The 22,928-nt window shown below is 41.5% G+C and overlaps 2 protein-coding genes across 3 annotated transcripts in view; one reads left to right on the forward strand and one right to left on the reverse strand.

Annotated features, from left to right (window-relative positions):
* Positions 1–1,028: 1,028 nt before the first annotated feature.
* Positions 1,029–7,608, reverse strand: LOC122882574 (isocitrate dehydrogenase [NAD] subunit gamma, mitochondrial-like). 2 transcript variants are annotated; one of them, XM_044210084.1, is made up of 12 exons: positions 7,312–7,608; positions 5,767–5,814; positions 5,443–5,448; positions 5,149–5,246; positions 4,896–5,011; positions 4,039–4,099; positions 3,710–3,842; positions 3,462–3,595; positions 3,237–3,339; positions 2,846–2,992; positions 1,899–2,054; positions 1,029–1,614 (listed from the first exon to the last, which is right to left on the reverse strand). In XM_044210084.1, exons 1-12 carry the CDS (start codon positions 7,378–7,380, stop codon positions 1,513–1,515), a joined length of 1,173 nt encoding a protein of 390 aa, XP_044066019.1. In that variant the 5' UTR covers positions 7,381–7,608; the 3' UTR covers positions 1,029–1,512. The 2 variants fall into 2 exon arrangements, with proteins under 2 accessions (XP_044066019.1, XP_044066020.1); XM_044210085.1 differs by lacking the exon at positions 5,443–5,448.
* A 681-nt stretch (positions 7,609–8,289) lies between these two features.
* The window catches only part of fam120c (family with sequence similarity 120C), a 29,757-nt gene continuing 15,118 nt past the window's right edge, over positions 8,290–22,928 (forward strand). The window contains exons 1-10 of the mRNA XM_044210076.1: positions 8,290–9,842; positions 12,373–12,619; positions 12,791–12,873; positions 14,693–14,821; positions 17,571–17,673; positions 17,807–17,880; positions 18,222–18,496; positions 20,257–20,419; positions 20,532–20,615; positions 20,831–21,002. Of these exons, the coding sequence (XP_044066011.1) occupies positions 9,324–9,842; positions 12,373–12,619; positions 12,791–12,873; positions 14,693–14,821; positions 17,571–17,673; positions 17,807–17,880; positions 18,222–18,496; positions 20,257–20,419; positions 20,532–20,615; positions 20,831–21,002 (1,849 nt within the window). The 5' untranslated portion in view covers positions 8,290–9,323. The remainder of the gene's footprint in view (positions 9,843–12,372; positions 12,620–12,790; positions 12,874–14,692; positions 14,822–17,570; positions 17,674–17,806; positions 17,881–18,221; positions 18,497–20,256; positions 20,420–20,531; positions 20,616–20,830; positions 21,003–22,928) is intronic.

Below are 22,928 nucleotides of genomic sequence, written 5' to 3' on the forward strand. Positions count from 1 at the left end.
AATCTGAATCTGCAAAATAAATGTAGTGGAGTGGAAAGTATAATATTGCCTCTGAATTGTAATAGTATAAAGTGGAAGTAAATGGAAATACTCAAGTAAAGTATCTCAAAATTATGCTGTTACTAGTTATGTTATTAGTGCAGTACTTGAGTAAATGTACTTAGTTACTTTCCACCACTGGTTTTTAATAGTTTTTAGACAACAATGGAGCTCTATGGCACAGAGGAATGAGATATATCAGGCATTGACTACACAGTCGGGCTAGTGGTAGAATTAATTCATCCATTATTCAATTCGTTTTTTCACCAGGCTACCTAAGAAATCTTAAAAAAAAAAAAAAAAACACTTAATGCAGCCAGGATTTTAACTAATACATTTAAAAAAGACATTACCCCGCTGCTTGCGACACTGCACTGGCTTCCTGTGTCTTTCAGAATTGATTTTAAAGTCTTTTCACTTGTTTATAAAGACATACATAACAAATAGCACCTTCCATCAGCGACTGCCTTTCATTTTATGTTTCAACAAGAACTCTCAGATCTTACGCCGGCTTTGTTTTAGAAGTTCATGTTTCCCACAAGAAATCGGATGAGGCTGCAGAATACCCTCCTGACTCTTAGAACAGCAAACTCCCCTGGTATTTAAAAAAAATAAGACTTTTAATCTGGTTTGTAATGAGGGTAATCCCACTCTGTCAGCTCTTAAGGTTTCATTTTTGCTATTTATTCCTGTTTGGTTTTATTGTTATTGTTTTAATGTTTTATGGTATTGTTATCAAACATTTTATTGTAGTATTGTTTTTAAACCCGAAGCACTTTGTGCTGCATGAAATGTGCATTAAAAATAGTTATTATTACTGCTTCTAATAAAAACACAACTACTCCCAAGTTAAGTTAAAAGAGAGTGAAGTTTCACTCAGTCACAACAAACTGAATAAGTGTCCTCCCTGTGGTCTACACAAGCCAGTGCGGCATGCATTCATACATGTTTGCTTCAACACAGACAACAATGAAGACAAAAGAATGAGCTACAGGGACATGAGCTTTATTAGAGGTGTAGGGCTCAGATCAGCAGCTGCCCAACATTCAGGAGTAGGACAGCTGGGTTTCAGTAGATGAACAACAGCTGTTTGATTTAAAATAAGTTAAATTTGAAGAACATGCATGAAGAACAACTGGTTTCACTTAATAATATATAAATAAACCAATAAAATAACCACAATATATAAATAAACTAATGAAATAGGTAAAGTATAGATGCAAACAAGGTGCTCAATCAACTTCAAAAAACAAGAGCTTTTATATACTACTATATTTCTTCATTACGTATGAAGAAATAAAAACTATTGCATGGACATGCAAACTGTTTGTGTGTAGTTTCATTTCAGTGTTACTATCAATCAACTCACTGGTGTTATTATGAAATTGCATAGAAGACCCACTGAAGAGAGGCATACTAATATACACATCTCTGCTGTGTGAGAGATTTAGCATATATATGTGTGTGTTTGTTCTAGACGCTCAGTGTCCGGGGCCCGGTGCTCTGAACAGCATTCATGATGGACTGGACCACTTCCGAGGTGGAGCCTTGGCCTCCCAGGTCGGCAGTGTGCAGCTGGGGAACAAAGGAGCAAAAACAGTGTGAGCAGAATATTCTCCATGTAACACATCATCACTGGGTGGAAGTTTGTATATCAAACACCAGAAATATGTTCTACGTAATATTTCTTTCTGTTCTTTCCTGCCGCAAATAAGAGTTCTCAAACTGGACTAAAAGGACGGCCCAAAGCAGATCTTTGACAGGATCCACACTGTCCAATTACAAACTTCTTACAAGTAGTTTATTACTGGACATTTTAGGGTCATCAGTCAGATGTTGAGGCGTGTGATGGGGCGTACCCGAGTCTCAGTGACAGTGGAGAGGATGGCTCTGCGGATCATGCTGGCGTAGGCGTGGAGCTTCAGGTGATCCAGCAGCAGGCAGGAGGCCAGCAGCATGGCCGTGGGGTTTGCTGTGTTGCGGTTAGCGATGCTCTTCCCGGTGTTCCTGGTGCCCTGCACGTAGAAGAACATGGTGAGACGAACAGAGTTCATAATTGTAGGAACATGTAGGGATGTAGCAGCTTTAACGTTTGATTATTTACAGCGTTACTGCATGTGCTGTTGCTCAACTCTGAAGAGGAATTCTTTGGAAAATACTTATTTAAGTCTGTAGAATTTAAAGTGAAGCGTGAAGGCTAAAGTAAGAGTAAAGGATAATCTGATTAATTTTTTATCATAATTATGGATATTTTTTCTTTTTTATGATATCTGTGAATCCATTTGATGTTGCAAGACATTCGACATTTAAATCAACGAAGGTTTGGAAAACAATTAAAGCTGCACTAATCAATATTTTTATACAAACAATGGATCAAATGACCGTGTGTAATGTGAACGGTGTTGCACGTAGTGACGAACCCACGCCCTCATCTATAGGGAGCATTTTAGCATCTTTAAGCTCATTGTTTTGGTTCACTCTCACCGCTCTCAGCAAAAAAAAAAAAACGAGGTGGGTTTATCAGAGCAAAAAACTCTGCAGACAGACACAGATAACGAGTAGCTGGTGAACATAGTGGAGCATTTAGCAGCTAAAGAGGCAGATTTCTTTCTCAGGAGACCAGAACAGAACTTAAAAGGAGAGTGAATATTGGGCTTAAATTTGCCAGGTGGCCAGAAACACGACTCATAATGAAAGATAATGTTGCTCCGTGTTTGATGGATGTGTAGATCGGCAACTGTTTGCTAACACAATTGTCCCTTTCCCTGCTCTCTTATCGCCTCTTACTCTTCACGAATCCTCTCACCGTCTCAAACACGGCGTAGTCCTCTCCATAGTTCGCTCCAGGCACCAGGCCCGGCCCACCAACCAGCCCGGCGCACACATTGCTCACAACGTTGCCATACAGGTTGGGCATGACCATCACATCAAACTGCTGGGGCCTGGAAACCAGCTAACACACACACACACACAAATAACACAGAATTTCAGAACATTTCTACATATTTGCTTGAAGAAATTTGTTCCTTCAGCTATGAATAAGGGGGCTGGGGCTGGGAGTAACTAGGTATTAAGTATATGTAAGTGCAATTAATGTATCATGCAACTGTAGAAAATCTTTGTATTTTAAACGTGATCCTTGTTACCCTTCACGATATAAACGCCACATGATAAAATGAGCAGTGTGGCGTAGCTACCTGCATGGTAGTGTTGTCCACAATCATGCTGTCGAAGGTGATTTCAGGGTAACCGCTGGCAACCTCCTTACAGCACTCCAGGAAGAGGCCGTCGCCCAACTTCCTGCTCCAACAAACACACACACACATTAAGATGTATCATGTGTTTCATAGACGACGAGAAAGATAAATAAAAAGAGACATAAAACAGGCAGAGTCAGGGCCTTTGAGCCATCAGAAACTGACATGATGTTAGCTTTGTGTACAGCAGTGACTCGTCTGCGTCCTTTAGCCCGAGCACTTCTAAATGCGTAGTCAGCGATACGTAAAGATTTGGTTTTGGTGATGATCTTCAGACATTCAACAACGCCCGGTACATTCTGCAGAGACAGAGAGAGAGAGACTGGAGATACGCAGAGGCTGGATTTGTTATGATTTAGACAGAGCGACATGTATTTCACCATCAAAGAGATTATGAATCATATAACACACACCTCGTGCTCCAGGCTGCTGTACTCTCCCTCGGTGTTCTCCCTGATGATCATGATGTCGATGTTGCTGTGGCGCGTCCTCACTCCTGGTAGAGACTGGCAGTGCATCACATTGGCATACAGATCCAGAGTGGTGCTGCAGAGAGAGGGGAACAGAAAGAAAGACAGATAGGATGAGGGAATGACGGGAATAAAGGGAGAAGGATAGATAAGGATGAGCCGAAGCTCAGGACTGAACGCTTTAACCCCACTGCTGTGTATCAATGCTACAGCTGAAACCGTTTAGATTAGGAAGAAGAAAAGTGATGAAAGATGAAAAATGGTGGACTTACCGGAGCAGGTTGTTTCTGGACTTGTAGGATGGTGGCAAGTTGTGGTTGGTCTCAATGTTACCTGGATACACAAACAAAGTTACACCTAAAGAATGACGACTAAAACAGAGACATGACAGAGCTAGATATTTCTTTTTCAAAGGTAACAAATTTTGAGTTGCACTCTTCACTTTACAAATGCTGAAATCCTCACAGAGCTTTTTAGCAAGTGCTAATTAGCGATTATTAGCATGCTAACATGCTAAACTCAGATGGAGAACATGATAAACATTATACCTGATCAGCATGTTAGCAAGTTGATGGTAACATTCAGCTTAACGCACCGCTGTGCTAAGTACAGCCTCACAGAGCTGCTGGCATGGCTTTAGGCTGTCTTCTTTTTAAAATAATAAATAAATACTCTCAGTTGTCAGTTTATTAGGTACACCTTGCTAAAACAAATGCAGCCTAATACAACAGTCCTGTAATAAATCCTTCCTTGTATTATTTTGTCCACCCCATTTATATCAATGGGGGGAGGCAAAATAACAGAAACACCTGTTAGTATAACGGGTATAGTGCAATTCAACAGCACCACAAACTACATCCTCCAAAATGATCATACAGTTGAATTAACACCTCTCTGAAACAGTGTCAACCAAAACTGAACATCATAACCTTCATGAAGGGAGGATTCATTGCAGGACTGTTGTATTAGACTGCATTAGTTTTTGCTAGGTGTACCTAATAAACTGGCAACTGAGTGTATATCATATACATTGTGGGACATTGTGATAATTTTCTGACTTATATGTACATTTACAGATTGTCCAGAGCCCTTGTAGAAACATGTTTCATACACACGCACATATACTTACCTTTTAGTGCAACTCCATTGCGTCTGATAGCCATTATGGCATTATTGATGTCATCTTCTGAGGCCATAGATGAGTCCACGTTGACAACTTCAAAGTCCACTGGCACACAGCAGAACCTGAAAACAGATGGAGATCACTTCACTATGACAGAACTGAGTCATTTAGTGACTGTATGAGTCGATTACTGACGTCATTCCAACACTGTGTGTGTGTGTGTGTGTGTGTGTGTGTGTGTGTGTAGGATGATTCTCACCGGAATAGTTCACGCACGTGGTTGGCCAGCTCTGGTCCGATGCCATCTCCGGGAATCAAAGTCACAGTGTGCCTGCCTCCATACCGTGCCGGTGGAGCCTGTAACGCGTGCACGTACACAAACACAGGAAGTCAAACTCCTCCCCAAACAATCCAGTAGATGCATCCCCTAAAAAACACTACACAGAAGACTCTAAGCTACTGGAAAGACAACGGCACAAACTTTTGGCTATTCTAATAAGTTCAAATACACGCTACACCGCTGTCTGTGTGTGTCGTGAGCAGCCATACTCACTATGATCTGAAGTGGGTGGATGGAGGAAGGAGGGATTCAGAACGGAGGAGAGAAAACAGGGAGGTTAGTAGGAGAAAGAGGAGGAGGAAGACACGCAGTGACCAGCAGCTTCCTGGTGGCATCACAAGCACATTGATGAGACAAAACAACAATGACACTGCTGTGGACATGCAGTGAAGACATGTTGACGTGTTTGATATAACAGTGGGGTTATCAGGTTAGGAAACCTAGTGTGGGTCTATTGATTGAGCTCCGGAGGTGACAAACTCGCTGTTGAATCCTCATAAATCACAGCTACTCATTTTTGTATCCTGAATAACTTACAGTGTAAGTGGACTTGTGTCTCTGATTACATGTAGCTGCACCATAAACCTGCGAATACAGAGAAAAGGTGGTTATTTGCAAAGCAGTTATAAATTAAGTGATAAATAAATCACAAGCCTGACATTTATTTGAGTTTAGTAATTCTTTTTGAGTTGATGAGATGATAGTATCACTGCAGTCAGGAATTTACAATATGTTTTGGCTGTCAAGGCGAGTTTAAGGCATGAACTAACAAATATATTCATGATCAATTAATCAGCTGATTGTTTTCTCAATTAATCGATTTATTTAGTCTATAAAATGTCAGAAAATTGTGTAAAATGCCCATCACTATTTCCCAGAGCACTGAGTTGACATACTCATATTGTACAACAAACAGTCCAAACTGTATTCAGTTTACAGACGTAGAAAACTAACAAATATTCACATGTGAGGTGCTGGGTGCAGAGGATCTGAGGCATTTTTGATTCATAAAATGATTTCATTAAAATTATTAATCACTTATCAAAATCGTGGCTGATTCATTTTGTGCAGAACGACTCATGTCTCAGCTCTAAGTGAGTTTATATTCGACAGAGGCAGAGCTGTGGTCTTATTATAGGAATTTATTTGGTAACATTGCACAATGACTGCCGCTGGCTCACATTTACTTACTACTGCCACATTACACTTACCTGTACTATATCTGCTTTCACATACCCATACTGTATATATCTGATCTATACTGTATACACCGTATTCATATCATACCTCCAGCTGTTTATTCTCTATATAATGTCTCATTATTGCCATTACTTGCACTTATACCTGCACTATATGTTTTGCCTACTGTAACTGCTGCACATGTTCAGGCTGTTCATACTGTACAGCTCATTCATCTACCCCTTACTGTTTATTCTATATATTACTTTATATTTTGCTTTTAGCACTTGTGGTTAGATGCTAAACTGCATTTCTTGTACTCTGTGCAATGACAATAAAGTTGAATCTAATCTAAAAAATGCAACAAGCGTTGGAAATGTGCTTAGTTAATGCTGGTATATAACATGGGTTCATCCTGTGAATATGCTCTTTTTTTTTAACCTACAGTAAATGCATATTTTTTTAAAGTTTTGTTTGGGAATTTGAGTCGAAATGTTCTCTTCAGTCCTTTTCGGTGGGGAGGAGAAGTTGTTAAGTGGCAACTATTAGTCTTTGAATAATTTATGACTCTGGAGGGAGCAGTTTAAGCATGAATTTACAGCCTTATCTCGCTTGGGAGAAAAAGAGGAATGCTGCTCAAGTAGCAGTAAATGTCCTCTGCAGGAATTTCCGGTTGGCATTAAGTTGACAGCAAACAAGAGTGGTGCTGAAAGGACAGCGACATAAACCCAGCTAGCTCAGTTAGCCAACTAACGCTAAACCAACCGTTAATCAGCTTAACTGCACTCACCGCTGTTCTGGTAACTTAACCAGTAGCGCTAAAACACTTAAAATGTCACACAAAAAAAGAAAAGAAAAGGAGTTTGTTAACTGTCTGCTGGTGAATTCAGAAACTGTTCCTACCCTGGCCAACCGGTTGCTGAACACGGGCTTCAGGGCTCCGGACAGGGACCGCACAGACCGGGCCGTCATGTTCACTCTCACCGCGGATGGATGGACGACATGGGGCGGGGGCGTGCTGCGCGCTCACCGTTAATCTCTCTCTCTCTCTCTCTCTCACACACACACACACACACACACTCTCCCTCATCCACACACATTCACTCATCCACAAAGGGTTTCTTACTCGACATAGTTTGTTTTGTTTTTTTGTTCTTTCCAGAGAGGATGCGGAGACAAAGATACGAGCACAGTGAAGTTACAGTCCTTCAAGCTAGCTCCATGTTACCATGGCAACTCTAACAGAGAGCCCCGAGGGCCCGGTGGCCTAGTTAGCTAGTTTGTTCTCCATTTTTCACCAGAGCACTTCTTTTTTTTTTTTTTTTTTCCTCCGAGAACACTGAACTGAACCACAGGGAGGCGACATACACACAAAGAAATAACATGAACGGGACAGCGCCATTCTACCTGTTACACCACTCAGTGTTTTTTCTCATGTAACAAGTAACGACTAATTCGTTTGGTTTTTAAATTCGCTGGTGTCCACTAAAAGTAAATACTTCTATGAAGGCAGAAGCTGTAACATTAGCATCGGCCTACAGGCAGCAACAGCAGTTAGCTAGCGTTATATTATGAATATTTACATGTTGATATGCAAGTAGGTAGAGTATAAGAGCAGCATTAAGGACGGGAAACGGACAAATTGCGGCGTTTGTACTTGAATCACTTGTGGGCCACTTGGAGAAATTCTACTCTCCAGTTTTTTTTATCCTCGTTCAACCGTCGCCGTCGGTATCCTTATGCCGGTAGTTGTAGTTTATTTCTGCTGCTCACCACAGCTTTCCTGGTCGGACGTGATAGAGTTAGTAGACTACATTTCCCATCGTCCCCGCGGCTTTGCCTCCTCCCTCCACTCCCCTCCGCCTTCCCTCCCACTCCACTGGGCCGCGAGGAAGTCGCAAGATGGCTGATGTCGCTTGGAAGTAATGTTCCCCTCTGCAACATGAAGCCGTGAGTGTGGAAGAAAGCGAGGGAGGCACCATCGGGCTTTTATTTTTATTTTATTTTAGTTACTTTTCTTTTATTTCGTCAAACATCCATTTCATTCCACGTCGTGTCCGCCCCGGACTTGTCTTCGGGAGTTGACGCGTCAAATCACGCCGGGGACCCTGCCAGCAGCTAACAGCTAGCCACACAGTTAGCAAACGTTAGTACAGCTAGCCAGTCAGTCAGGCACACAGCTTGTTAGTTTGTTTTAATTGATCATCTGACACCTGCGAGTCAAGAAGCTACCGGTACACACGTGCTGAAATTTGCCTGAACTAGCGCAGAATAAATGTCAAATATTTTAGCTGTCAGATAAAAATAACGATTTTGCAAGCTGCTCGGTTTAACATCATGTCCGCGAACTGGCCATCCAGCCTGTGGGTTGCTAACTAATGCGCAGTATTGCATCTGTTTCATGTGCACAAACCAGCAGGATAATTATTTTGTAGGCATTTCTCAATAATATCCACCACCTTGCTGCATTTCCGTTATTTGCTGCCAACTCCATTTTTGAAGCTGGTTATGTTAAAGCCAAATTATGGAAGCAGGAAATATGTTGAACTTTTTCTGGTTGTAGGTAGCTACACTGGCCTTGCTGGCATCTAACCAAAAATCCACAGGGATGGACACTAAACTGAGCACCCACGACCAAAACTGAAAAATTGGCATTTCGATATCTCGGAATAAGTAACGATAGCTGACACACTTTGTACAGCAGTGCATGGTGACTCATTTCACTAGTCTGGGTGTCAGATAAGTTGATTTGCAGGGTTAACTAAACTACAGTTAGTCACTACATCGGAGACCAGTTAGCTTGCCTGAAGTGCATAGCTAGCTACTGTCTCGCCCCACATCACATCACAAACACGGCGTACAGAACGTATTCAGAGCCCGCTCCCGGCCAGACGCACAGGCTCAACAACACCGTCATGGGAGTGCAGGGTTTTCAAGAGTATTTAGAGAAGCGGTGTCCCGGGGCCGCAGTCCCGGTGGACCTCCTGAAGCTTGCCCGTACCGCGGCCCGCCAGCCCCCTCACCACCATCACCCACACCACCACCACCCACATCACCCCGGGCCCATGCCTCCCCCGCCCCCGCCTGCCAGGATCCTAATCGACGCTGACTCCGGCCTGCAGCGCCTCTACGGCGGCTACCAGACGGACTGGGTGTGCGGGGGCGAGTGGAACGCCATGCTGGGCTACCTGGCTGCCCTGTCACAGGCATGCCTGTACCAGGGTGGCCTGGAGCTGGTCGTGGTTTTCAACGGCACACTGGGGAAGGAGCGCTGGCCCGAGTGGGCGCGGCGAGCTCAGGGCCAGAGACAGACGGCACAGCTGATAGTCAACCACGTCGGCAGCAAGGCCACCCCGCCTCCACGGGCATGGTTCCTGCCCCCGGCCTGCCTCAGCCACTGCGTCCGCCTCGCCATGTTTCGCTTCCGAGTGCGGGTGAGCAATGTGATCATAGCTGTGTGAAGTTGTTTTATTGTGGTCATATGGTGTGCCATTCATTTAACACTTGCCCTTTCTTGTTGCACGCCCATTTAGTAGCTTGCATCATGCAGCGCTGTTTTAACTCCTTCCAGTTGGTGAGCAAGTGCGACTACCAACCCTAACCACTGAAATAAATCAGTCTGGGATTTAGTTGTGTAATGTTATACACAAATACAGACCTGATCTGGCAAACATGCTCTCTTGCTTTGGCTGCTTCTAGCCAGCAGAGCATATATCTCTGTCTCTAGCTGATGCCTGTAGTGGGCCTGCTCTGCTCTGGTGGATGTATTTGGGATGGTCTACTGGGAGGAGGAAGGTATCCAGTCCAACAGATTTATATATATATTTTTTGATACATGAAGCTGCTGCTGCTGCCTAAACCAGTCTGTGCATCCTAATCAAGAGGTGTTAGAAACATGTATTGTACAGCATGACCTAGTCTAGCCTATATATTACATAACATGAACCCAGTGAACCTGTCATACATGTTGAACAACTGCTGAGTGAGCAGACTATTTATAGGTCCCCAGTGCCTGACAGTCATACATTTGTAATTACTTATTTTATGCATTTCAGTTGGTTGGTGATTGAGAACATTTCCGTTAAAAAAATGTTTTTATGCATCTGACCTCTTGGCACAATAGTATTTGCTCTGATACAAAATACAGTAGGGTAAAGTGGATGTACTAAATCTACCTTACTACTACTGTTAGCCTGTTTATATAGAATACGGTAAGGTGAATTACAGACTATGTCATGTCTAACTCTCCAAAGCAGACATCTCAGTATGGGGCAAAAAATAACTTAACATGATGTGTTTGAAAAAGGCAATGTGATTCATAACGTTATGTTGAAGGCCTGCCATAAATGCAGCTAAACCGCTGATTGCCTCTCAAGGTTCCCTCCTGTCAGCTTTACCTAGCTGTCTCTTTTTGCCTTTGATCTACCTTCCCGTCTGCTTTCGTGCTAGTATTAAAACAAAACACAATGCCACAGTGTGTACGGGGATGCTTGTTAGAATAGAAAAATCCCACCCACATCACATTCTGATGCGCCTTTTGCATGTACAGCATCATTACTCACGGTTGCCATGTGAGTAATGTTGTTTTTCCTACCTGTATTCTGAGAAACAGTCCTATTTCTGCCGCTTCCAGTATCTCACCTCTGCTAGAATTACACCTTCACTAAAGTCTGCTGTTCCTCTCAGTGCAGCTGTTGCTTTGGTGTCCTACTCAGCTTTACATGTACTGCACGTTTACTCTGTCTATTTGGAATGATTGTATGTGTTATTCTGTTTGTTGAAATTGGTTATTAGTTTCAGTTTTATTATTGGTGAGTGACACAAGAAAATATTAAGCAGGTTGAACAAGTCTGTCTTAAAACAGTTTCCCCATAATCAGCCTTGCCATCCCTACCCCATATTGGATTTATTTGAAGACAGAGATTTGATTACCAGCTCATTAAACAGATTTTTAATGAAGTAACTGTAATTATTTAGTTTTCACACTGATTAACACTGATGTAGATTAACAAGATTAACATAACAACTCTCGCATAATCGTGAAGCGCTCCTGCTCTCTCTCTCTGTCTCTCTCTCTCTCTGGCATAACCACGCACTTCACTCACCAATTGGTTTCGACATGAGTGTGCTCCGGAGCAATTACGTTGCCCTAGGTCCAGGTATCTGCACCACCACCAGTGAGTTGGAACTGATTGGTGCAGCACAAATTTTCCACAAATTTATTTTTGCAAGCAAACAGTGGTTTAATAATTGTTTTCATGGGCCGTGGAACTATTTTGTTGGTATTCAAAGTGTCAAGTGTCAGCACCACTGCTCGTCTGTAATCTCGATCATCATAAATTGAGTATATTGCATTGACTGATAGCATGGTAGCTGATCCGTTTCACAGTTGCCAGTCCATCGTTTACTCTGTTAAGGATGTTGTTTCATGGTCTTTGTTAAATTATACAGAAACAACCACTGTAGGGCTGCAACTAATGATTATTTTCATTATCGATTGATCTGCCAATTATTTTCTCCATTAGTTAAAACACCAGAAAATAGTGAAAAATGGCCATCACAATTTCCCAGAGGGGATGTCTTCATATTACTTGTTTTGTCCGACCAACAGTGCAAAATTCAAAGATATTCAGTTTACAATGATATAATGCAGAGAAAAGCCACACATCCTCACATTGGAGAAGCTGGAACTGGGTAAAGCTTGGCATTTTTGCTTAAAAACGATCTAAACGATTACCAAAATAGTTGCAGATGAATTTTCTGTCGATAAACGAATCAACTAATTGTTGCAGCTCTAAACTACTGTGCTTTTATTCGAAATATGACAACAAAATCAAAAACTGACACATGGCAAACCTGGTTAATCCTAGCAGCATGCAAATGCAGGTGCCATGTTTCAAACTCCATCCAGAGTTTGTGTTTTTATGACACAGCAGACTGAGTTTGTCCCCTCTGCATCTACAGGTTGTACAGACTTTGGAGGACCACCACCAGGAAGTGCTGTCTCTCTATAGGGACTTTGGATTTGCTGGTCTGATTGCTCAGGATTCTGAGTTTGCCCTCTGCAACGTACCCGCCTACTTCTCGTCGCACGCACTCAAACTGAGCTGGAACGGCAAGAACCTGACCACACACCAGTACCTGCTGTCTGAGGCTGCCAGGCAGCTCGGGCTCAAGACACAGCACCTGCCCTGCTTTGCTGCTCTGCTGGGTAACGAGCAGCATACCTCAGCCTACACACACAAATACACAAAATCAAACACGTATCCCACATTTCTCTTTGACGCTCTCCTACTTGTGAGTTGTATTTTTGGCACCCTTCTTTGTCTGTCGTCCTTGTTCATTGGCACAGCAAACATTTGAAGGAGTTTCTGTCTTGTAGGAAATCATATACTGCCTGATGAGGACCTGGCTGCCTTCCATTGGAGTCTGCTGGGACCAGAACACCCACTAGCTTCTCTCAAGGTATCGTATAATTCAAAGTTCAAAGTCCTCTGCCAACCGCAGCTTACTATTACTTAAAATGTTAGCTCTAATAATCACATAATACTGTAATTAGTTAAATAGTGACATGATCCCTGATCTACCTCAAATGTTAACAGAACCAGACTTTTACTTGGGACATGCTTTTATTTCTAATTTTCTGTTGCTGAGTGCTGCTCTTTCACAATAAAATCCTTTCAGTGGTTTAGGGGCCATCATGCTTTCCCATCAGTAGAAGGCTTTTATTGGGAAACATCTGCAGGAAATGTTGACTTATATTAACGACATCTTAAAATCATGAACTTGATAGAAATGATTGGAATGAATGAATGAATCAAGAAAAGATAGTTCAGTTATAGGGAGAAATAATGTCCAGATAATTAGAAAATGACAATTGCACACCAGAATAAAAAAGTAATTTATATTTTTGTCTTCAGAGCATCTTATCATTTCCCAACACTTGTCTGCAAACATGAAACATATGTGAAATATAAAAAGTTTGGTTTATAATGTAAGACTGTTTAAGACATGGTCCAGACAAATTGTCATGGTCGCTCAGTGCGTTTACATGCACACTAGTGTCCTGGTTTTGAGTCTTGTCCTGTTTTTGATCAGATTCGGGATATGACGTTTACTTGTAACGTGAAAAACCTGGCTACTCATATACATGATCATAACCGTATCCTGGTGGATGACCACTTAGCACATGTAAAGACCTGGTCCTGGTTTCTGAACGTTCTTTGTTGGTGCAGAACATATTGGCTGAGATGATGAGAAATCAAGAAATCATTGTCTGCCTGCAGTTGTCTTGATTTCTCATCATCTCAGCCAATATTTACGTGCTAAGTGGTCATGGTAAAAGTGTGATAACTTGAGAAGTGGTGTGATATATGAAAACGCAATGCACTGGGCGGAGAAAACGCCACTTCACTGCTTGCCTAGCATTCCTCGCTTCCACTTTGTCTGTTATTTGCACATATGTGGACACCTTGTTGTGTGTTATTGCTTAATAATGACACCGGATTTCCTCTAGTAGCCAGTGCTTTGCCTTAAATGAATTCTGCAATTTAATAGAACAGGACATATGTCAGTAAGTTAAGTCAGTGCTGATCTGCATGAAGATTTACATTTTCAACAAGCTTTGATCCATTCCTATAAAATACACAGATTTTGAGTAATGTCCTGCAACAACAGAGGGAATTAAATGTTTAACTCTTCTGAGGCAGACAAGAGCAGATTTAGATGCAGCTTATTTAGCGCGATAGCCTGAAGTAAAGGCATGTTCTGTTATCTCTCAAATTTGGTTGCAAGAGAATATTTGGATAACCAAAATGTATCTTTGAATCGAACTCCCTATTAAGACCTGTTCTAAAAATAATTTATGAGCTTGTCTTGTTTAAAGGTCTAATTTTAATAATAAAATTAAACATAGGCCTATTTGGTTATAAGTCAAAACATAGCACAAATGCCTTCTGTAATGGTATCATCTTTGTTTATGGAACAATGCCAACATCTGTAAAAGGCCATCAGCTTGTAACTTGAGTGACCCAGTAGATTGGTTCGGCACTAATGCTTTTTCAAAACTAGATAACCTCCAGTCCTGCCTTTTTAACTGTGGTCTAAGTGATCAGCCATCTAGTAACACAGCAATACAATAAGTAGTAATATGTTTTAGTGTACTTCCGTTAAATAAAATTATAAATAATACAGATAAATATCTTCATGTGACTCTTTCACAATATTACTCCCCACACAAGCAGGTATATGTGGATTAAAACCTTTTGTACTGTCGCTGTCTCAGGTGCGAGCCCATCAGTTGGTGCTGCCGCCCTGCGAGGTGGTGATCAAGGCCGTCTCAGAGTACGTCTCCTCCATCAAAGACCTGGGAAACCTCGACGTCATCGCCAGAGATGTCTTCAAACAGTCACAGGTAGGTCATGTGTACACTGTCCTCATTAGTTTTTGTCAACCTCTTTGGGTTTAATTTGAATTGATAGAAACAGATTTACATGTTCCATCTCAAACATGTGACACAGGATAACGAATGCTTCATTTCTGACCGTACATTAAGTAGGTCATCACTGTTGACTCAAGACCTGAGTCAGCATCTGAACTTCCTCACACATCAGTGCTAAACCATGGAATTACACCACACTTCATACAAGTCCATGCGCTTTACAGGATTCTCTAGTTTCAGTTCATTAGAAGAAGCTGCTTTAATTTTTACAGTGTTGATTACACATAAAAGATACATTTGCAGATTTATAAAAGTGTAAATTTGGTCTCCAGTCATGTTAAGTGTCTTTGTGAGTGAGGAAGTAGGGTTGGAGTATGGTAGCGTCTGATCAAATCTGCATCCTTACTCCTGTCGAGTCTATTAATATACTATACACTATCGCTCAAAAGTTTGGATCCGCCTGCCATAAAAGCTTGTATAGTCAGATGGCTGAGAGGCATACTCTATATTTTTGAATGGTCTTTCATGCTTTCAGGTTGTAGAAAGTCTTCTTTACAAATAGATGTTATTTTGTATGAAGTGTTAGGAGGAAAAAAGTAATGTTTTGTACAGGGAGAACAAAACGCTGTACGATGGTTCAACCAGACTGACAACTGAAAGGGCAGAAAGAGACAAAGATACCTCTGAGCAACAGTTAAATAAGAATATAAGAAATCAGCAGTCGTTTGTAAAAGAAATTGGAAGCTGAGCATTAAAATCTGCAGATTTAAACAGGAATAGGTTCCTGTTTCAGTATCAAGTGCACAATAATGCCTGTAACAAGCTGGAATTAACAGGCGTGTTGCTTTAGCAAAGCTAATCTTAAAACTTCACAATAGAAATAGTAGGTTAGTTTAGGGTTAGCACAGTTGGAACTGGATCAGGAATATCAGCTGAACGTACTGTGGACTGAGAAATTAAACCTATTCAGTCTAACCACTGAGGAGACTGCAGAGGGCCCAAAGACCAACGGGTGCCCAAAATATTTAGAGCCCAATCGCACAGTTGTGGTTCAAAAATGATCCAGAGTCACTTACGCTTTTCTGGACTGGAAAACAAATTAAAAAGAGTATTTGGGGGAAAAATGGTTACAACAGTACTCTCCCCTGTCATGCAACACTGTGGGGACATCGACTAAATGGAAGTTTTTAATAATTTAATTATTATAAAACTCTTTCAAATGTAAATAATACATTTGGTGTATAATTATACTGTTTTTTAATCTATGTTAAAATAGCCATTATTGAAGGAAGGAAGAAAAACATCAATATAACAGGTGAAACTTTTGAGTGGTAGTGTATGTCTTGTCACTGCTCTGACATTTGTTGACCCTGTCCATCTCATTTGTCCTCTTGCTGTAAGGGGAAGACGCGTTTGCCTCATGTGGTGGCTGAGCTAAAACTGCAGTAGATGTAATGGATACTTGATGAAACAATTAGTCGATTCATCTATTAGTTGATCGACAGAAAATGAATTGACTACAATTTTGATAATTGATTTAATAAACAAATCAATTATCAAAATTGTTGTCTTTTGTTGTCATTTTACAAGCAAAAATGCTAAAAATCTAGTGATACTAGCTTCTCAGATGTGAGGATTTGATGATTTCTTTTGGTCATATATGACAGGAAACTGAATATCTTTTGGGGCAATTCAAAGAGGAAGTTGGTAATATTAATTCTACTTATCGTTTGGCCAACGTCAACTAAATAAATCAGTTTTAACTGTGTGCCGTGTTACACACACCTAAAAAGCTGGTCGTACTGGCCCCAGCATGATCTCAAATGACCAAATAGCTGTGACTTGATGTACGGCGGATAAATGTTTAAGCAAAGGACTCGGAGCTTCCCTCTGTCGTGAGAATGTTGCCTCAAGTACTGCGTTTCTCTTTCTTTTTTTCATGTTAAGTAAAGTGGAGCTGCACTGCCATGTTCAGTGAGTCCAGTAAACATCTGAGTTGCAGCAGTACGTACTTATATTCCATCATCAGCTGCAGACGCCAGTTGTAGAGACATTTGTTAGACTTGGACCTTAAATGATAAGTCTGGTGATATTCTGTATTTGTCTTATCGTCAACAAATCACACGAAAAGACCAAAACCAACAATGAATGTATCCTACTAACAAGTATTGTCTGTGTATCCAAAGCCTGATATATCTTATCCTTCTGTGCCATAGAGGTCCATTAAAAACACATAAATTAGCCACATGTCACACTGGGTGATTTTTGTCGTCAATAGGAACAAATGGATTTGTGGCTGAGAGCCACAGACAGTAGGGAAGTCAGAAAGTATTGAGAGCTGGACTAACACATTGTTAAACTGGAGATTTTTTTAGTGGATTTGTTCATAATAAGAAAATTAAAGAATATTGCCTTCCTTATCCTTTACTCATTAGGATCCAGATCTAAAATGAAGCTGGTTTTTAAAACCCAACCCTACTCATCCTGTAGTTATTAATGGCACCTGTGTGCACGCTTTTATAGTAAGTCTGAGTTGCTTCAGATCCGTGTTTTAACGCAAAGTCAGTTTGGAAAACTCATGCTGACAAATGAACACCAACAGCCAACGTGAGTTTCTTCCAGGTCCTTGCTTTGGTCTGAAGGGGAATTACTCAGCAACTGATGTGTAATAATCCCAGCATGTTATGTAGTCAACATAATGCTTTGTTTCCTTCCTTTCCAGTCTCGTATGGAGGACAAGGTGGAGCGATTCAAGAAAGCTGTGGAGTATTTCTCAGCTGCCTCCAAACCTCGCTCGCCCAACATGGGGCCCTCCTCTTTCATCTGTGTGTAGTAAACAAGTTTAGAAAACAGAACCAACAGTCTACACCGTTATGTAATCATTTTTAGCTTACTAAATATGTATTTATGAAAAAAAAGTGAATTTACATCCTTGTTCTTTTGTCTCTCCATGCTTAGTACCTGGGTATGGACCCAATCCCTTTGGGGGACCACCTGGCCACATGGGACCGATGCAGCCTGGAAAGAATCAGGTAGATTCCCTATCTTGGTAATCCTTTGTCCTCTTTGATGTGTGTGTAATTTGTTCTCTGCTCTACATGAATCTACATGTGGATTAAGCTTTTTTTGCTCTTTGAAATCCCTTTGTGGCATGTGCTCATTTAGGGGGAAAAATGGCTAAGGGAGGAGGGTGCGCAAATCTTCCCACCCGCCTTGGTTAGATGCTTCTAGTTTGATCTGAGATAAAATAGGACAATATTAGTTCCTGTCCCTGAGACCCCCCCCCCCTCCGTCTTGTCTGCTCCTGTGCTTCTTTTGTTCGTTTTCCAATCCATTTTCCTTTCTTTCTCTTCTCCTCTCCGTCCAATCCCAGTTCCCTCCTCCCCAGGTTCCGGGGTTAAAGCCACCCTATCAAAATGCTCCATATGGACCTGGCTCCACCCCTCTGTTCCAGAACCCGCCGCCACCGTCTCAAGACTGCAACGATTCACTGACGAGCAAGATGGGCTTCTCTGATTGGTCAGCTCCATATGATTCCACTCAGGGGGGAAGTCGATTACCCAACCATCACACCAGCACTCAGTCTGGTCCCTCTCCGTCTCCTTCCTCGTCATCAGATGGAGATGAACCCAACGACAGCAACGCAAAGTAAGACGCACAGAAAGTAAAGTCGTGTTTACACTATTCGGGTGTTAGCAAACTGTTAGCTCCCTAATTATATTTAAGTGAAAAGGGGATTTTGGCATTTTAGGTGGAGCAAAGCACTTTACATAACATGTTTTGACTAATCACAAGGAAAGCTTAAAGATTAAATGTGCATCTTGTTTAGAGCTGAAGCGATAAAATTAATCTGCAACAATTTTGATAATCCGATTTGATGAATTTAAGAGAAAATGCCTAAATTCTCTAGGTCCAGCTTCTCAAAAGTAAATATTTGCTGTTTTCTTTCATCTTCTGCAATTGTAAACTTAATATCTTTGGGTTTTGGACTGTTGGTCGGACCAAACAAGTCAACCTGGACTCTAGGATGTGCGCTTTCCACCATTTTCTGACCTTTTATAGACCAAGCGATTCATTGAGAAAATAATCAGCAGATAAATCAATAATGAAAGTAATCATTAGTTGCAGCCATGGTCTTGTTTGCCTTATTAAGAGCACTATGATACATTTATCTCTTGTCCTCTCTTATGCACCAAGAAAATATATAAGGTTTTTTTAAACCAGGAAACACTGTGAATGAGTAAAATTCTGTGCATATTTTAATGGTTCAGTATCGGCTAAAATAAACCTGATCAACGCCGATGCTTTCTTTACTGCAGTCTACTGTTTCGTCCACCTCAGCCTGCTAGTGTTGAAGCGCTGTCTCCTTTAAGACAGACATTTCACTGCATATACGAGTGAAAATGAAAGGCTCCCCAGTGCGAGAGACTCTGACACCCAGATTTGCTAACCTCCAGCGCTAACAAATCTGTTATCTTTCCTCTCTTTCTTAAAGCAAAGAGCAGTGTAAAAAATTCAGGTAGCAACTTCTTTTTTAGCTGAAGTAGACCATCACTTTTGCTGGTTACGATGTCAAACATCGCCTGCGGCAGATCATATCAGCTGTCACTAATTAATGTTAATTCGATGAGTGCTCTCTGCAAGTACGTGGCCAAAGATTCCTCCGCTCTGTACAACACTACTGTACAACCGTTAGTGTTTTAGTTTCAACATCTCCAACAGAGTGATACGTCTTCTCCCAGTTAAGCTTTCTTTCATATCATGTGAATAATTTGAGCTTTTAAACTAATAATAATATAGTATAATAAGGTGTACCAAATGTAGCAGCTACACCTGTTGTTTTAATGTGTCAGATATATATTTAATTAACATTTAGGTAAATATAAGTATCGGATTGGACCAATATTTAAGGCCTTGTTCAAGAAATCCCTAAAGCCAGTTTGATATCAGATCCGCGTCCATAGCAGCTCTATATCACATTCACTTGTTGACTGACTGACTGTACGCTTTTGTCAACAAGCGTACGTGTAATGTAAAGTAGCCTAGCTATGTTTTAGAGATTCAGAGTTTACAGCTACTGAGGAGGAGGAGGATGAAGCAGCAGGGAACACCATCTACTGGGGATACACATGTGATTTTTGGAGTTTGTGTCTCTTCACATGCTTTGTTGACCCATCAGGCTTCCAAAAATAAGGTTTAAAAGTCTGAATTTGGACACCTTATACTTGTTGTAGAGTGTGTTAAGTTTCTGAGAGGCTTGTGTTGCTGCTAATTTCTAATAGCAACTATTGAAACAAAGTGAGCATTGAGCGCAAACTTGTTTCATCAGCTCAGAATGTGTTTGAGGAAATGCTTTCTCTGCAGAAGCTTTGGCATTGTGTTAAACACACACGTACCCTTTCTCTTAGCCATTTGACGGACAAGCCCTCTCGGTGGGACGATCCTGCTGGAAGAGGGGGCTCGGCCTCTGGAGACGGTTCTCAAGGCAACGGGAGCGGGTCAAACATTCCGTCACTGTTGTCTATGGCGACGCGGAGTCACATGGACATAACCACGCCACCTCTGCCTCAGGTGTGTGTCCATGAGAGATTAAAAAAAACACATATTTTCAAACCAAATGACTCAGCACAGTTGTAGGTCATGTGGAAAAGTTTCATTTTGTCACCATGTTCTTTAATTTTAGGTCAGCGCTGAGGTTCTTCGTGTAGCCGAGCACAGACACAGAAGAGGACTGATGTACCCCCAGATTTTCCACATATTGACCAAGGTAAACAGTTTTCTTCACTTAGATGACATTCATGTTTGCAAGCATATATTCTATCTTTGCAAGGCCCTTAAATCACCTTGTCCAGTTAAACAAGGGTTATAAAAATGGCGATGAAGGTAATATATCAACCTCGTCAGAACTCTTGGTCCTCCCTGTAATCTCCCTTTACTGTTCCCTTTGTCCTTATTTCTCTTTCTACCCACCGCATCCCTCAGGGAGAGATGAAGATGCCAGTGTGTATAGAGGATGAGTGTAACTCTGAGTTGCCGCCTGCCTCTCTGCTGTTCCGTGCTGCGAGACAGTATGCCTATGGCGTCCTCTTCAGTCTGGCTGAAACACACCGCCGCCTGGAGAGGCTCGCTCTCCGCAAGAGGGCTCCCCTGGAAGGTAGGTCCTGGGACTAAGCAGATAGATGAGGGCAACTGTGGCCTCATTTTTTTAGGGAAACCTTTTGGTTGTTTTATCATGTAACCTTAGAATATGGGGATATTGAATATACGCTAATTATTGATTGTTGTAACCTGACATAGGCTCATTGACAAGGTTACGTGGAGTCTGGTGGTGGTGTCTTTCCCAATTTTGCGATCGGTAGTTTTTGTGGTCGCACTACCCTGCAGTATATGATAACGGTATCTAGTATCAGCTGTACACAGAGATGTAGCATATATTAGCACCACTGCTAGCAAAATGCTAATATCATGTTTCAGCTTTTTAGAAAGACCAATGAAAGAAACCATTTATGCCAAAACACAGTGAGAACAGAAAGCTAGTAGAACAGAAGTTGGGTTTAATGGCCACCTGGGCTCTTAGACACGTTTTTCTACCCCACTGAAGCTTGTCTTTTTTACTGGGGCACTTTATGCATCTGTTGATGCTTGAAGAAGGTCCTTGACCAAAAGCTTGCATCAACAAATTATAAGGCTGCCCCCTAAACAGTCGAGAAGACCCGGAGTCGACTCGCATTTTGCCAGTCGAATCACTGCACTTTCCTTTTTGCTGCGTCATTGTACAGAGCAGGAGCAACATCATGGCAGGCTGTAAACTTTACAACATCTCAAAATGACCTAACCACAAAACTAACTGTGATGGAAGAGGGATGGAGGCAGAGGGCAGAGCGGCGACTCTCTGCTCTGACGCTCTCAGCTCCGGTGCTGACTGTCAGTGAAGTCGGCTACTTTTGAACCAGACGCCGGTACAAACTCCTCTACTGTCGTCCAGCATGATTTACTCTTCGGCTGATAGAGCTGTCAGCAGCCCGGCAGGAGACACGCTCCATGGTGTGCTAGGATTTTACAACTGAACTGTGACCCACACTTTTACGCACACTTTTACTTTCTTTGACTGTGTAGAAATCTGATGTTTTCACATGAACAAAGGCATTAAAATGTGAGTCTTACAGTTAAAACATGAGATTCACGTAGGCTGATTCTAGTGTGGGGGCGGCTTTGCAGGTGCACTGAACTGACACTAAGTAGGCAGGGGGAGTGAATAATACATTTCTCATATTTGTAGGTAAGGTGTATTGAAGAAAAGACATCAGTAGTAATGTTGAGTGTTTATAAAAAAAATGACCAAATATCTACACATTAAGAAAAAGCATGAACCACAATCACGTGACAAATTAATATACCGAAGACGACCCGCTTCCTTTCCAAGTTGATGCATTGGTTTGAAGTGTCGAAATCCTGATTCGGAAGACAGCCCTAATAAATTAAGATTGCACCGATTAGAGTGTGTGGATGCTGGGTGATTTTTCATGTTATTATACAGTGTGTTGTGTAGCCTCAACACCTCCAATTTTTCCAATTGGACTCCTACCGGGCCACCACACCAGTGATATCTTATTTGTTGACTCACTTATGTCTAAATCTTTTTCTTGCCTTTATTTTTTTCTCTGTTCCCTTCAGGAGTGAGAAGTGGATTTGTAGTGAATATATATCTGCTGACTTGACAGACAACTGGTTAAGAAGGGGGGAACTTGTTATAAAAAGTTTGCAGCTTTGATGCTACTCTGAAGGCTTTTCCCACGGATGACATTTTGATTTGCCAAACACAGGTGTAAATAATATCATTAATAATGGCTGTATTCGATTTAGGTATACCAGTTGCAAGGCCCTGGTATGGTGCATGCTGGCTTACTAGCATGGTTCACTAATATATCTAAATGTAATGGCGCTATCCTTATTGGTATCAGTTACACTTGTGCTTTTCCTGAAATGAAAAGTGAAAATATCTGCTGTGAGAAATGTCTGTCTGTTCTCTAAAGGTTCCCTCAACCATGGGAATTAAATCACAGGACTGTCTCTCACAACA

Source organism: Siniperca chuatsi, linkage group LG10, assembly GCF_020085105.1.
Source record: "Siniperca chuatsi isolate FFG_IHB_CAS linkage group LG10, ASM2008510v1, whole genome shotgun sequence".
NCBI classification, from domain to species: Eukaryota; Metazoa; Chordata; class Actinopteri; order Centrarchiformes; family Sinipercidae; genus Siniperca; species Siniperca chuatsi.